At 34.5% G+C, this 15,922-nt stretch overlaps 1 protein-coding gene across 1 annotated transcript; it reads right to left on the bottom strand.

Annotated features, from left to right (window-relative positions):
• Positions 1–12,322: 12,322 nt before the first annotated feature.
• On the bottom strand, positions 12,323–14,856 carry LOC144975700 (transmembrane protein 187-like). Its single transcript, XM_078919892.1, has one exon. It carries the CDS (start codon positions 13,488–13,490, stop codon positions 12,666–12,668), a length of 825 nt encoding a protein of 274 aa, XP_078776018.1. The 5' UTR covers positions 13,491–14,856; the 3' UTR covers positions 12,323–12,665.
• Between the last annotated feature and the right edge of the window lie 1,066 nt (positions 14,857–15,922).

The following is a 15,922-nucleotide window of genomic DNA, read 5'->3' as shown; positions in this document are numbered from 1 at the left end:
TTTACTTATTTCTTTTTGTATGGGTATTTGTTAGCGGTTGGGTCTTCTTTTTTTTTCAGAGTCTTTAGGTCCATAGAGTTTATCCAGGTTTCTATAGCATGAAATGGACAGTAGCAATTGTAGCAATTGCTTGCTACCCTGTGGATAGGATGCTAGGCTATCGCAAAGCACTTTCCACCAGATCTAACAGACCCAGCTACCCAATCACTGTCTAAAAAAATGTGTAATATTGTCTAACAGGCGTCATGTCTCGTTCTACATGTTACGTGTTGCTGTTGGTAAGGGACCCTTTGTAAACCGCTTTGAGCATGTCTAGTGGATAATACGCTATATAAAAGCTCAATTTTTTTTAAAATTATTTTTTAATCTTGAAATGACTGAAACATGGAATAGTGATGTATGGCGATGAAATCTTGCTTTGTAATTATTTAGTGCAAAGTCCACATGTATTTGATGGTCATGTGTGTGTGTGTGTGTGTGTGAGTGTGTGAGTGTGTGTGTGTGCATTTGTTTGTGTGTGTTCTGGTAAAACAGCTCGTCATATGTAAGCATTTGTGTGCACGTGTATATTGTGTGTGTGTGTGTGTGTGTGTGTGTGTGTGTGTGTGGTCACCCAATTTCCATTTTAAAGATGTTGAAAAGTTGTAAATGTAGTTTATAAGTTTGCCTTGGCCTATCGCTTTTTAAATAGTTTAAAATGTATTGTTCTGCCAGCCTGAAGAGGAAAGCTGATACTGCTGTTTGCTAGCCAGACAGGTGATCGTTTCTCACCACACTCATCTTATAGATAGAATGAAGTTGTGGGTGGGGATCCTGACCTCCCACAGCGGGCAGGGAGGTACATACTGTGTCTTCTATCCCCTTATATCTGTTTTCCACCATGCTTTCTATCTTTGTCTTGGAATGAAATTACTTGTTTTTTTCCTGGCCCTAGTCGGAGTCCTGGCTGGGAGGGAAACAGTCAAATGCATAGTTATTGTTTTGGGAGATGATATTTTTTTCCTTGTAAATCATCTCTTTGTTATGTATTATTGTATATGTTATTTTAAATGTATAATGTAAGTATTTGAGTGTGTTCCTCTTTGTTGGATTTTGTGCTTGTGTCTGGATAAGACTTATAGGTGATCTCAAACTAAGTACATTGGTGGTATGCTCTTGGAATTTACATCTGATCCCTATTTGTTCCCAGTTCCCCTTTGTCTTACTTTCTCTTGAGTGCTTTAATTGTAATTCTATAACTTTTTACTATCCCATTTTCTTCCTTTTTACTGGCGCTGATATAACCTAAATGTGTTGCAAGCGCCATAAAACCCTTAAAAACTAACAAAAACTAAACTAGAATGAAGTTGACGTCACTCAGGCCTTTGTTATATTGATTTTTGCATCCACGTTTATGAGTAATTCTCACTAAACTGTATGAACCAGACTAGAAACGTTCAAGGTTACACATAGTTTTGTGTGTTGGTCCGTTATATTTCTGGATGGCAATGTTGTGAGCTTCGTCTTCTTAGCCAAGCACATATTATCCATAAACGGTTAATGTTGCACATTTTTCTTTGTTGGTTACAGCAATTTGATATTGGTTTGCCAACCGTAAGTAGTGAGTGTTTATGACTGAAATGCATGCTGTAGTGCAGGACAAATATATTGACATTGTCGTGATTTGGGGAAATTTGTGGAATTTGTGGATACAGATAGTATGCGCTTGGCTAAAACACTCAAAACATTGCCATCTGGAAGTATAACGAACCAACACACAAAATTATATGTAACCTTGTACTTTTATAGTCTGTTTAATACAGCTTCGTGAGAATTACTCATAAACATGGATGGCAAAAACAATAACAAGAAACCTGAGTGAGGTCAACTTCGTTCTATATATAAGTGTGGTGTGGATATATTATGAGAACACATTTTTACGTTATATTATCTTTATCTACTAATAATTGGCTTTGGCAAAAAAGTCAGGATTTTGTCTGATGTCAGTATCAATGAATAGAGGAGAATGGAAATTAAGATGGTTATACGTGGTGTATAAAAATGTTTTTTTTTTGGTCTTAAGATCTTTATTTCATTTATCAAAATAAACGATTTCTTTTCCCCCTTTACTTCTACTTACTATAACATTATATACCTTTTTCATTTATGGATTATTTTTTGTACAAATTACAAACCTGCCGTACTCTGGAAAAACCCAGATTTAAAAATTTGGCCAGAAAACTCGTCCTTCAAATATGGATCGATTTAAATGACCCTCTTCGCGAAGTCACAGGAGTCCCAGGTTTTTAGAGTTTTTGCCAAGATGAGGGTCATTTAAATCGATCGATATTTGAAGGACGAGTTTTCTGGCCAAATTTTTAAATATGGTTTTTTTTCCAGAGTACGGTAGAAATGTATATTTTATTGAAAATATACCTCATTCCCACCAGTCCCATTTTCTCAAATTATTATCAATCAATGCTTTCTGAATGTCCCAAAAATTCAAATATTGAACATTAACATACTCCATGTTTTATCAGATTACATAAATAAATAAATCATATTTTATAACCATGAAAATTACCAAAAAAAAGTAGGGAAATAAAAATAAGGCATTTGTTACTTTGTTTTATTTTCTGAGTGACGATGGCGGTTACTTTTAATTTGTAATAAATATCATTTTTCTTTTTCTTTTTTTTTTTTCAACTTCCACACCATTTTTGTCTAGTGTTATATTAATTTAATCATGAAGTTATTTAATTAGACTTTAAGAATATGAATTTTTAATTTTTTTCTTTTATTGGAGGGTGGGGAGGGAGGGGGGGGGGTGATTAATGAATTTCCGTTCTTTTGGATGAATAAAGTATATCTTATCTTATCTCTTATCTTAATTAGACCTTGAGAATATAATTTTTGGTTGGGGGAGGATTGTTTTAATTTTTTTAAAATTATTTTTTTTTGTTTTGTTTTTTTCCATTGCTGATTTCTTTTTCTGTCGCAATCTTCACTCTGTTTGTTGTTTCTTAATGAATAAAAATCAAACTCTTAATAAGTCACAGATGTTTTATAAAAACTTGGAATACTTTATTTTGAAATTATATATATATATATATATATATATATATATATATATATATATATATATATATATATATATATATATATATATATATATATATATATATATATATATGTTTTTTTTTTTTTTTTTTTATTATGTGTCCTCATAAAATATTTCTCATAACATTTTTAGTATGCTCTTACTTAATCTCCACAAGTGTATTTATGGTTTAACCAGTTCACTGCCGCACTGTGGAAAAATCGTATTTAAAAATTTGGCCAGAAAACTCGTCCTTCAAATATCAATCGATTTTAATGAGCCTCATCTTGTATGAGAGTTTTTACCAAGATGAGGGTCAATTAAATCAATCGATGTTTGAAGGACGAGTTATCTGGCCAAATTTTTAAACACATTACGGCAGTTAACTGGTTCATATAGCTTTGGCAAGATGACTATTATTCTATTTAGCCAATTTAAAAAATAGTAAAAGAGGATTTTTTTTTCTTCTTTTACTTGATGTAGAATCAAATTTCTATTTCTATCAGAATATTTTTTTTTGAGTGAGCTTCTCAGCCTATTCCAACTGGGTGGGGTTCCTGACCTCCCATAGAGGGCAAGGAGGTACTTACTGTGTCTTCTATCACACTATATCTGTTTTCCAACTTGCTCTCTGTCTTTGTCTTGGAATGAGATTACTTGGTTTTGTCCTGGCTCTGATCGGATACCCTTGCTGCAAGGGAAACAGTCAAATGTATAGTTAGATTTTGGGAGATGATAGTTTTTGTCTTGTAAATTATCTCTCTGTTGTACACTGTATTATGTTTGTTTTACATATGATTTGTAAACATATGTGTTCCTCTTAGTGGGACCTGTTCTTGTGTCTGGTTGAGACATTTAAGTGATCTCAAACTAAGTACACTGACTGATAGTGTGCTCTTGAATCTACATTTATTCCCTATTTGTACCATTCCCCTTTGTCTTCATTTTTCTTGGGTGCTTTAATTGTAATTCTAGAACTTTTTACTATCCCATTTTCTTTTCTTTTTTTTTTTTTTACTGGCGCTGATATGACCTAAATAGGTTGCAAGCGCCGTAAAAACCTTAAAAACAATCAAAATCAAATTTCTGTCAGAATATTTTTTTGGGGAGTGAGCTTTTCAGCCTATGCCAACAACTCTTTGGCGGTCTTCATCAGCCGTCCTTCTATTATGTCATCTGGTCCTGTATTGTGTCATAGTCATATCAAATTGTATTAACATTAACACGATGAGATTAGTACCGCAGACTTATTATACACAATATATTATACAATAAAAATGTATATATACATAACATTAATATTATATTTCTTGTATTAACCATTTGTTATATATCCCTATACAATTATATTTTTAATGAACATATATATATATGAAATGAAATATATATTAATATATATATATATATATATATATATATATATTAATATATATATATATATATATATATATATATATATATATATATATATATATATATATATTTCATTTCATTTCATACAATCGCCTCACTGTTTCACATCAATAAAAATAAAATATGAACCAAAGACGTAGTTTGTATTTGGGTGGGATGCCTGACTTCCCATAGTGGGCAGGAAGGTACTTATTATTGTGTCTTCTATACGTCGATATATGTTTTCCAACTTGCTTTTTATCTTTGTCTTGGCATGAGAATGCTTAGTTTTGTCCTCTGGGTGGGGTTCCTGACCTCCCATAGTGGGCAGGGGGTACATTCTGTGTCTTCTATCCCCTTATATCTGTTTTCCAACATGCTTTCTGTCTTTGTCTTGGAATGAGATTACTTGGTTTTGTCCTGGCCCTGCCGGAGTCCTAGCTGAGAGGGAAACAGTCAAATGCATTGTTATTGTTTTGGGTGATGATATTTTTTTCCTTGTAAATCATCTCTCTGTTACGTATGTATTATTATATTTGTTATTTGGAAGCATTTGAGTGTATTCCTCTTTGTTGGATTTTGTGCTTGTGTCCGGATGAGACTGTAGGTGATCTCAAACTAAGTACATTGGTGGTATGCTCTTGGAATCTACATCTGATCCCAATTTGTTTCCAGTTCCCCTTTGTCTTACTTTCTCTTGGGTGCTTTAATTGTAATTCTATAAGTTTTCACTTTCCAATTTTCTTCCTTTTTACTGGCGCTGATATAACCTGAATGTGTTGCAAGCGCCGTAAAACCCTTAAAAACAAATCAAAACATTAGTTTTGTCCTGACCATGACGTAACTATAGTACTCTAGTCGGCCATGATACTGACCTTGGCCGGAGTCCTTGGCTTGGAGGGAAACAGTCGACTGTATAGCTATGGTTTTGGGCAATGATATTTTTGTCTGTAAATCATCTCTCTGTTATGTATTGTATTATTTTTGTTTTACATAATATGTGATCTGTAAACATTTGAGTGTATTCCTCTTAGTGGGGACCTGTGCTTGTGTCAGGATGAGACATTTATGTGATCTCAAACTAAGTACACTGATAGTGTGCTCTTGGAATCTACTTCTGTTCCCTGTTTGAACTAATCCCCCTTTGTCTTACTTTTTCTTGGGTGCTTTAATTGTAATTCTAGAACTTTTTACTATCCCACATTCCTCCTTTGAACTGGCGCTGATATGACCTTAATATGTTGCAAACGCCATAAAACCTTTAAAAACAAAAAACAAACAGAGAGTGAACAAGTCAACTTTACCACTGAGAGTGGTGTTTTGTACTTCTACAGTGGGCAGGGAGGTACTTACCGTGTCTTCTATCCCCCTTTATCTGTTTTGCTCGTTGCTTTCTGTCTTTGTCTTGGAATGGGATGTCACTTTTGCTGTGTCCTGGGTGAGGTCCTCTGACCATATATTGTGGACAAAGATGTCACGTTTGATGTCTTCTGGGTGGGATCTTCTAAACCTTGCTTGGTTGTGTTAAATAATCTTGTTCATTTTGTGTCCCTGTTATAAGTTCGTTATTGTCAACTAATTTTGCTCTCAAGGTTTGGGTACTTCCGTTTGTGCGGCCATGTGGACTAGTAGTATGACACTCTCCTTTGGACAGGAAGGTCCAAGGTTCGAGACCCGCTCTGAACTGCGCATAGATGTGTCCTTGGACTTTTTACTCTCTTTCTCTCATGGTATCCAGTTGTAAGATGAGTACTTGGTTGTAACCAGCGTTTGCGCTGTCAGAAAAAAAATGGGAATATATCGCCTAACAGGCGTCATGTCTCTACCTGCATATTGAATGTTGTTGTTGGTTAGGGACCCCTTGTAAAGTGCTTTTGAGCACGTTTAGTGGATATTACGTTATATAAATGCTCAAGTTTGTAAGGTACTTATGAAATACGCCAGTCTATAGATTTAGCCTGAGTGTCGTACCGTTGTCATTGTTACAGGTGAGGCTCATGTCGGAATATGGGGGTCCCTATACAAAGAGAACACAAACAAATTTCACGAGTTTCAATGGAGCTATTTTCACAAGATGATCGAGCTTTTTTATATAGCGCAATATTCACTAAACGTGCTCAAAGCGCTTCACATAGTGTCCCTGACCAACAGCAATATGAAGAACGAGACATAACGCCAGTTAGACGATATTACAATTTTTCCCCGACAGAGACAACGCTGTTAACGGCCAGGTTTTCATTTTACAAATGAGTACGGTGAGAGAATGTGAGTAAATAGCCTTTTCCACGGAATCAACTATGCGCCGAGCTAGGCTCGAACCCAGGACCCGTCCGATCCGAAAGCAAGTGTCATACCACAAAACCACATAGCCGCACAATGTAACTTGGAAAGATACATTAGAAATGAAAGAAATAATAAAAAGAACGGAAGCGATCGAAAACCGTTCTCTGCCGTTTGTTGATGGAATGAACTCCCTAAGGAGTTGATAGAAAATGTAAACAAAACATAATTTGACATGATCTTGGAAGCGTGGAAAAAAATGTCAAAATGAAATGATCACAGCGTGTATTATGAATATGTGAGTTTGTGTGTGTGTGTGTGTGTGTGTGTGTGTGTGTGTGTATGTGTGTGTGTGTCGTGAAATTTATAAATGTGAACTGTAGTCTGGATCCTCTATATTATATTTAAGGGGCTACTGCAACGACCACGAAGAAGAAGAAATGGCGCACATAGTACGGAAAATAAGATTGAGATGATCTAGCAATGTAGCGCGAATGAAGGACGGTAGACTCCCAAAAGATGTTATGAGGTGGAAGCCATGACAGAGAGATAAGCCAAAGTTAACTTGGGGCAGACCGACATGTACTAATTTGCAGGTCTGATAACCCAATTTCTTTTGGTTTCATTGTTGTAATGGAAATCTCAAAAAAAAAAAAAAATTAAATAACGCAAAATATTTCCATTACGTACAACAATGTTATACTTGGCCCATAAGTGGGTTCAGATGTCAGACCTGCATATATGTACTTATATGTGTAAAATATTATTGGGTTCGTTTGAGAATACATTGAAACCATAAGAATTTGGGCTATCAGACCGACAAATAAGTTCACGTTGATCTTGGTCCAACCAATACGATGCCTGTGACATGTTTTGGTCATATCTGGTCCAATTAAAAGAAAGATGATCAAGATTCTGTTATCAATTATACCTATGATTTTTTTTTTAAGTAATAATAATAATAATAATAATAATAATAATAATAATAATAATAATAATAATAATAATAATAATAATAATAATAATAATAATAATAATAACGTAGCACAGGACTGATGAATAATCCAACGTCTCACGAGCAGTCAAAGTTTCACACACCTTCTTCTTCTTCTTCAGTCCTCATCCAACAGTGGCTTTGGACCACCGATAAAACGTTTCCACTCTCTTCTGTCGTTGGCCAGACTTTCTATCTCCCGCCAGCGCATCCCAGACCTCTCCATCTATACCAGAAGGTCTCTCCTCCAGGTTGACCTTGGTCTTACTTTTTTCCTCTTTCCGGATGAATTCCATTGCAGGGCTGTCTGTCCTTGTGATATTGTCATTTGGTTTCCTCAAAGTGTGTCTTATCCATCTCCATTTTCTTTTGTATAATTGCCTTTCGATAGTTTAAATTTGAGATTTTATAAAGCGCAATATCCACTAAACGTACGCAAAGCGCTTTACAAAGGGTCCCAGACCAACAGCAACACGTAGCATGTAGAACGAGACATGACGCCTGTTAGGCGAGAATACATATATTTTTTCCCCGACAGACAACACTTTTAATGACCAGGTGCTCGTTTTACACCTGCGTACGATGATAGAATGTGGGTAAGCCATTCCAAGGACTCAACTATTCGCCGAGGGAGGCTCGAACCCAGGACCTTCCGATCACAAAGCGAGTGTCATACCACAAGATCACTTAGCTTTATGTCGTGCTCTTCACACACCGCTTGATTTGATTCATGAACCTGACTCGTATGCTGGCCAGGTAACTTCGCGATGCTTGTGTGGCGAGGCGAACCCGCGGTCTCCAGAAGTAGGTGAGAGAGAGCTCTAGAAATGACCTGATTTTCATACGAATATTTTTGTATTCGTGGATAGCTCATACGGTAGAGTCACGCCCTCACCAGCAGTTAAGCTTAATAGCATAAGGTCGCAGGTTCAAACCCCACCACCGCCGCGAAAAAAAATTATTCTCTATTGTCTTCTAGCACTTTTCTACTCACTTCATCTCTAGTAGTTGTAGCAGCAGCAGCAGCAGTAGTAGTAGTAGTAGTGTTAGTATTAGTAGTAGTAAGTAGTAGTAGTAGTAGTATCAGTCGTAGTAGTAGTATGGCTATGTGGTCTTGTGGTATGACACTCTATCGGACTGGAGGGTCCTCGGCACATAGTAAAATAGTTGCGTCTTTGGAAAAGGCTCTTTAGTCCTACTCCTATTCTCTCACCATACTCAAGTGTAAAATGAGTACCTGGCCGTTAACATCATTGTCTCTGTTAGATAAATTGTAATATGGCCTAACAAGCAACATGTGTCGTTCTACATGTTACGTGTTGCTGTTGGTCAGGGCCAGGGACTCTTTGGAACGCGTTTAGCATGTTTAGTGGATATTGTTCTATTAAAAGCTCAAAAGCTCAATGGTAGAATTAAAAATGAAAAAGAAAGAAAAAAAACCTTTAATGAGACCCATGTTTTTGAGAAGATCAATTATGAAGTTTATTTATCACTTGATAATTTTGCATGCTCAAGTGCTGTTTGAATAGTTGAATAGATTTATAAAACATTTACATTAATCACGGATCACACACACATACACATACACACGTACAAAGTCACATACACACACACATACACATACACACGTACAAAGTCACATACACACACACATACACATAACAATACGCTCTCGACCCTCGCACATCAATTTGATGTTGGGCAATTGTTGGTTTTACAATTGAGTTTACAAATACAAATTATTATTATTATTATTATTATTATTATTATTATTATTATTATTATTATTATTATTATTATTATTATTATTATTATTATTATCATTATTATTATTATTATTATTTATTATTATTTATTATTATTATTATTATTATTATTATTATTATATTATTTATTGTAATAATCTTGTTATTGTGGTATCTTGTTATTTGGGTTGCAGGGGGTACAATAATGAAGCCTCTTTGTAGTTTTCTTCAAGTTACGTGTAGTTTTTGATGAGGAAGGTGTAATATAGTCGATGGAGTAAATGAGAGAGATTTGATAGGGAGGATGTATGGAGTTGTTCTGAGAGGTTTGGTGGCGAGATATCTCTTGATAATGAGGTGTAGTTTTTGTTGTTGAGAATGAGATGTAGTTGCCAGCGCCGCTATTTTGGCAGGCAGCGTGGCAGGCTTCTTGAGGCTTGGGATGAATGAAGAGGGAGTGTTAGAACAAAACAAGATCTTATTTTGCGCAAGAGATATGCTGAGTTTTTTTTCTCTCGCGCAATGCTCAGGGTCGTGATTGGTTCTAAGGAAGGGGCGACACTGTCAAATAAAGAAATAGAAATAACACACTATTAAATCTTACTATCTAATAGTTTTATTTCAATTAGGATTGCCCTCAACGTGAGTCGGGAGGCGAATGACCAATGCATGTTATATAATGGAATAGAAAATGAAGATTGGTACTCAGCCCTCAACGTAAGTCGAGTGGCGATACGGCCAACATAAGTACGTAATAAAATGATAATTAAACGTAATAAAAGAATATTCACAATGTAAAATAGTGACATCGAAATAAGAATAAGAAGATTGGCACTCAGCCCTCAACGTGAGTCGAGTGGCGATGTGGCCAAAATAAGTACGTAATAAAATGATAATTGTTCCCATCCTCTCAGTGACTTCTGGGCAAACTTGCTTAGAATTATTGCGGAGAAAGGATGGAGGTGGATTGGACACACGCTTAGAAAGAATGACTCAACTATAACAAAGAAAGTATTGGACTGGAACCCTCAGGGCAGAAGATCAAGGGGAAGGCCACGAGGAACATGGAGAAGAATTAAAGAAGCTGATATACAGAGAAGTGGTAAGACCTGGAATGAGATAAAAAAGTTGGCCCAGGATAGAGAAGGGTGGAAACTGTTTGTCTGTGGCCTATACCCTGACCCAGGGTGAAAAAGGCAATGATGATGATGAAAATGATAATTGAACGTAATAAAAGAATATTTACAATGTAAAATAGTGACATCGAAATAAGAATAAGAAGATTGGCACTCAGCCCTCAACGTTAGTCGAGTGGCGATGTGGCCAAAATTAGTAATATAATGATAATCGAGTGTATCAATAAAACATGAATATTTACAAAGTAAGATAATGGCATCGAATATGCCAACATCATTAATAACAGCATAAGATATAAATCACTACCAACAATCTCACAAGTTTGGTATAATTCTATGATGCAGGGCGTCATCAGGACATTATACAACTATAACGATTAATGACCAAGAAAGCTTGACAGACAGACCGATAACTGAGCATACAGCTTGTCAGACAATAGGTACTTATTCCTATATGTGTATCAAGTGACAGGCATATTGATAGTTGAATAGATTATTAGGTAGATTGATATGTAGCCAACTGTAATCTCATACTAAGTAATTGAAAAGGTAAATATATAAAGATGGGTACATATGTGCATAGGCAGACAGATATAATAAGTATACAGATAGATAGGTCCGTAGGTCGGTCGATAGATAGATAGATAGATAGATAGATAGATAGATAGATAGATAGATACAGATACAGAGAGATATAGATGTTTAGATGGAAGGGATGTGACAGTGACAGGATAACGATATCAACAACAGTAGGCCGATATTATTTACAAATCACCAATAATAAAGATCGTCGTAAGTTTGTAATCATGGTAAACAGATTATTACTAGCACTCATGTAATCAATTAATTAGACTAAGTATTTTCCTCATGACAGATATAAGTTATACAGGCACGTATTCGATTTACTGTCATTACACAAAGGCATTAACAATCCATGGAAATGATATAAAAAAAATAAGAAATCACGATGTCAATAATTAAAACAATAAATGCAACAGCAATAATAATAATAATAATAATAATAATAATAATAATAATAATAATAATAATAATAATAATAATAATAATAATAATAATAATAATAATAATAATAATAATAACAATAATAATAATAATAATAATAATAAGAGTAATGCTTATGACAATGTGAATAATAAAAATTCAACATACCTGTCAAATAAAGAAATAGAAATAACACACTATTAAATCTTACTATCTAATAGTTTTATTTAGGATTGCCCTCAACGTGAGTCGGGAGGCGAATGACGTTGAAGCGAGGTGCGCCACTAGTTTTATCCTATCTCCCCACGCAACCAAAATGTGCGTGGTATGTGCGACGGCGCGCAGCATACCGCAAGACGAATAGAAGGAGACCATAACAGAAAATGCTATTAAAAAAATACAAGAAGTATGAAACCATCATACTACATTATTATCATTATTATTATTATTATTATTATTATTATTATTATTATTATTATTATTATTATTATTATTATTATTATTATTATTATTATTATCATCATCATCATCATTATTATCATTACTATTATATACTACTATTACTAATAAAAATAATAATAATAATAATAATAATAATAATAATAATAATAATAATAATAATAATAATAATAATAATAATAATAATAATAATAATAATAATAAGAATAATAATAATAAGAATAATACCTAATAATGATGATAATGATGATGATGATGATGATGATGATGATGATGATGATGATGATGATGATATGTTCTAGATTGTCTACGACATAATGGTTTTATGAAATTACAATGTTTTCATCTAAATGCTAATGGTTCAATTCGACGTGTACCTATATATGCAGGTCTGACATCCGAACCCACTTATGGGCCTAATTTAACATTGTTGTAATGGCAATGGACAATATATTGCGAATTTACTGAGACTGAGATTTCCACTACAACAATGAACCCATAAGGAATTGGGTTATCAGACCCGCAAATAAGTGCACGTCGCTTCCATCGATTTCATCGGTTTTCCAATGAGTATCATTTTAGTTTTCTCTTTTCATATCAGTTCGTCTATTTTCTATACCTTTCTTCAATGTCAAATCAAAGAAAAAAGCATTTGTAAAATAAATCTGAGCTGCATCAAACATTCTTGATATACAATGCCCAGAAATATAATGAAACAACGGTGAGAATGTTGGCAACTCCATATCAAGCAAGTTCCCACTAACAAATAAAATACAGGAACAGAGTGCGCCAAAAAAATAATACACAGATTGACGAGAGGAAAATTTTGAGTAAGCAATGCAACCACCATAGATGGCATGCAGTATGTGAAGGCCAACAATAATCTCGTAACAATCTGTGGAAAAAATGGTTAAAAAATAACTGAAAACAGAAATTGAAATTGTTACCCCACATACCCAAAGTTTGCAGTTTCCTACTACGTGAGACGCCCATAAAGGTACAAGGGCAAAGAAGAGTAAAGTATACCATCTATCAATAATAGCCCAAACAGCCTTTTGAGTTATCATCCGTATGACTGACACAGTACCATACACACATGCCATGTTATTGAATGTATAGAAAAAATAACAATCAGGTTGCGTCAATATCCCATGTTTGTAAGAGTTCTTTATAATTACACACCAGTAAATGCCAACACATGTGTACCCAATGTTCACGAGAGTATTCAAAGGCATAATATCCTCTGTTGGAAATCGAATAACTTCAGCGTAGCGCTCATTTCCAATGTGCAATCCTTCGTAATCTAAGAGGCCAGTACCGGAAACCAAAAACATACAGAATGCTATGGCGACAGTCATAAAAAGACTTCCAATGTAAAGCAGACTTCTTATTGCCATATACATGATTAAAATTAAAATTCTTCATCCAATATGTTGGAAATCCTGTAAGTACCTAAATGAGAATACTATGGTCATCAAATCAGTTGATGATGTCCGAAGGGAGAAAATGAATCTGTAAAAAAAACCCCCGAAAAATAGAAGATTAAAACATTACACACACACATGAACGCGCGTGAGCACTAAAATTCACATGTCTGACATTCTGCTATTCATTCAAAAGTTATGAATCAGAGACAGTGACAGAGAAATAGGATTCAAAATACCAGTTTATAACAAATGAGCCCTTAGTCAAAAAGACAAAAAAAAAAAAAACAAAAACAAACCCAGTAATAGTAAGATATAGGCATAACGAGCAACGATACCCCCTCCCTTCCCCTCCCATAAAAATGACTGAAAATATACAAATAAATAGACAAGAAACGACAAACACTAACCGCTGATTGTAAAAGAAAAAAAGCACCAGGAAAAGAGGAGTGGCCAGTATACAATATTTTTTTTACAAATTACTATAGAAGAGGCAAACGACTTGTCAAGATGCAATGAGTCAGGAATTGATGGTTCGTCTGTGACCTTTTGTTGCTATGCCTGTCAAGCTATTGACATGGGTGCCTTTTTCACTATTATTATCTTATAGAATGAGCCTTCAATTCTTAAATCAACATACTATGCAGACACTTTTGACAATTACGTCAGCATTATTAAAACTAGACAAACAAATCTTTAAGTTGTTATATTTTTTACTCGAAAATTTAAAATATAGTATATTTTGGCCCTGAAATCAACCGCTGACCGTGAGTGAAGACCTATAGCCACCTTAAGTGCTTGACTATCGTCCGGAGCAAACAGCCCACAGACCCTGAGTATCACTCACAAATTTAACACATAGGATTGAAAATAATGCATCGTGTCGTCAGGTTTTGCGTTGCAGTTCCTCCTATCATTGTGTCAAAATATGAGACATACTAACTGGGTCTGACCCTACTTGTGTGTTTAGCATGTACAAAGGATCTCACACTACACCTTTTCATCGAGAAAATAAATAGTCAAAGGGATGAAACGGGGTAAATGGCAGGAAATATTCTCATTGGTTAATGCTTATTGACGGACGAACCATCAATTGAAACAAAATTACAAACTGGTCAGACGAACCATCAATTGAAACAAAATTACGAACTGGTCAATATCTCCTATCAATAGAATGATTGGAGATGACGTCACTTTGCGCCTTGTAATTATTTTTTTTTTTTGGAGAGAAAGATATAGTCAGTAAATGTGACTCATATGTAACAACACAAAAAAAAAACAAAAAAAAACAACGTTTCGGCCTTCGTCAGGACACAAAAAACAGAACTCAAAACGTGTGTGTTGTGTTTTGTTTCCTGATTGGCCAAGGGCCGAAACGTTGTTTGTTTTGTGTTGTTCCCTTACATATGAGTCACATTTACTCACTTTTCTTTCTCTCCATTTTATTGGCTCATTTAGGCACCTCTAGTTTTGGTTTCATTATTTTTTTTAACCATACGTTAGGTTATTATTATTTGATATCATTCTAGTCCCTCTAACAGACTAAAAAGCTTAAGTTTATATTGCAAAGTTTTGAGCTGGCTAATTTATCTAGTACTCACTCACTAAGTAAATTAGCCAGCTCATTTTAGCCCAGAAGTCCCTCGAACAGACTCTAAAATAAGTTGGAGTGAAATATCTGTTCAATGTTACAGTTATCGTTTAACGTTATAACAAGTGTAACTAAATGACAAATTGCCATATTTATGGACAATAAAGATCTATTATTATTATTATTATTATTATTATTATTATTATTATTATTATTATTATTATTATTATTATTATTATTATTATTATTATTAAACGTTTAAAATCACACATAGTTTTGAGTATTGGATATGGAAGTGTCTCTTGGTCTCCCTAGCCAAAATTGGCCAATTTGGCTAGGGAGAATCTTGGTTAATTGGTTGATTTTGGCAAGAGAGACCAAAATCTTGGTCTCCCTAGCCAAAATGGCTCGTTTTGACTAGGGAGACCAAGATTTTGGCCTCTCGACGTAAAACTTTATTTTCGTTTATGGAACTGTTTCTTTATGTTGAAGAGGCGAGTTTTTTCTTCTATTTATTTATTGCTTGCCTGTTTGTTTTTGTTGTTGTTACTGTTCTTGTTTTGTTTGTTTTTTTGTTGTTTTTTTTTGTTTGTTTTTGTTTTTTTGTTTGTTTTTTTTTTTTTGATAATAATGTTAGCTACAAGGCCTAAAAACAAAGTAACCAATCAATAAAAAAGAAATAAATAAAATTACTCGGATTACTTAGGCTACACCACTTGGATGGTGATTTTAAAACTATCCTATTTTCTTCCTTTTTACCGACACTGATGTGACCTACATGTGTTGCATGCGCCGTAAAACCCTTTACAACAATGGCTTT

This window comes from Berghia stephanieae, chromosome 6, assembly GCF_034508935.2.
Source record: "Berghia stephanieae isolate SIO BIC M18660-M18661 chromosome 6, UCSD_Bste_1.3, whole genome shotgun sequence".
In the NCBI taxonomy this organism is placed as follows: Eukaryota; Metazoa; Mollusca; class Gastropoda; order Nudibranchia; family Aeolidiidae; genus Berghia; species Berghia stephanieae.
The sequence above is the reverse complement of the archived record's forward strand: the minus strand, read 5'-3'. Positions and strand labels throughout refer to the sequence as shown.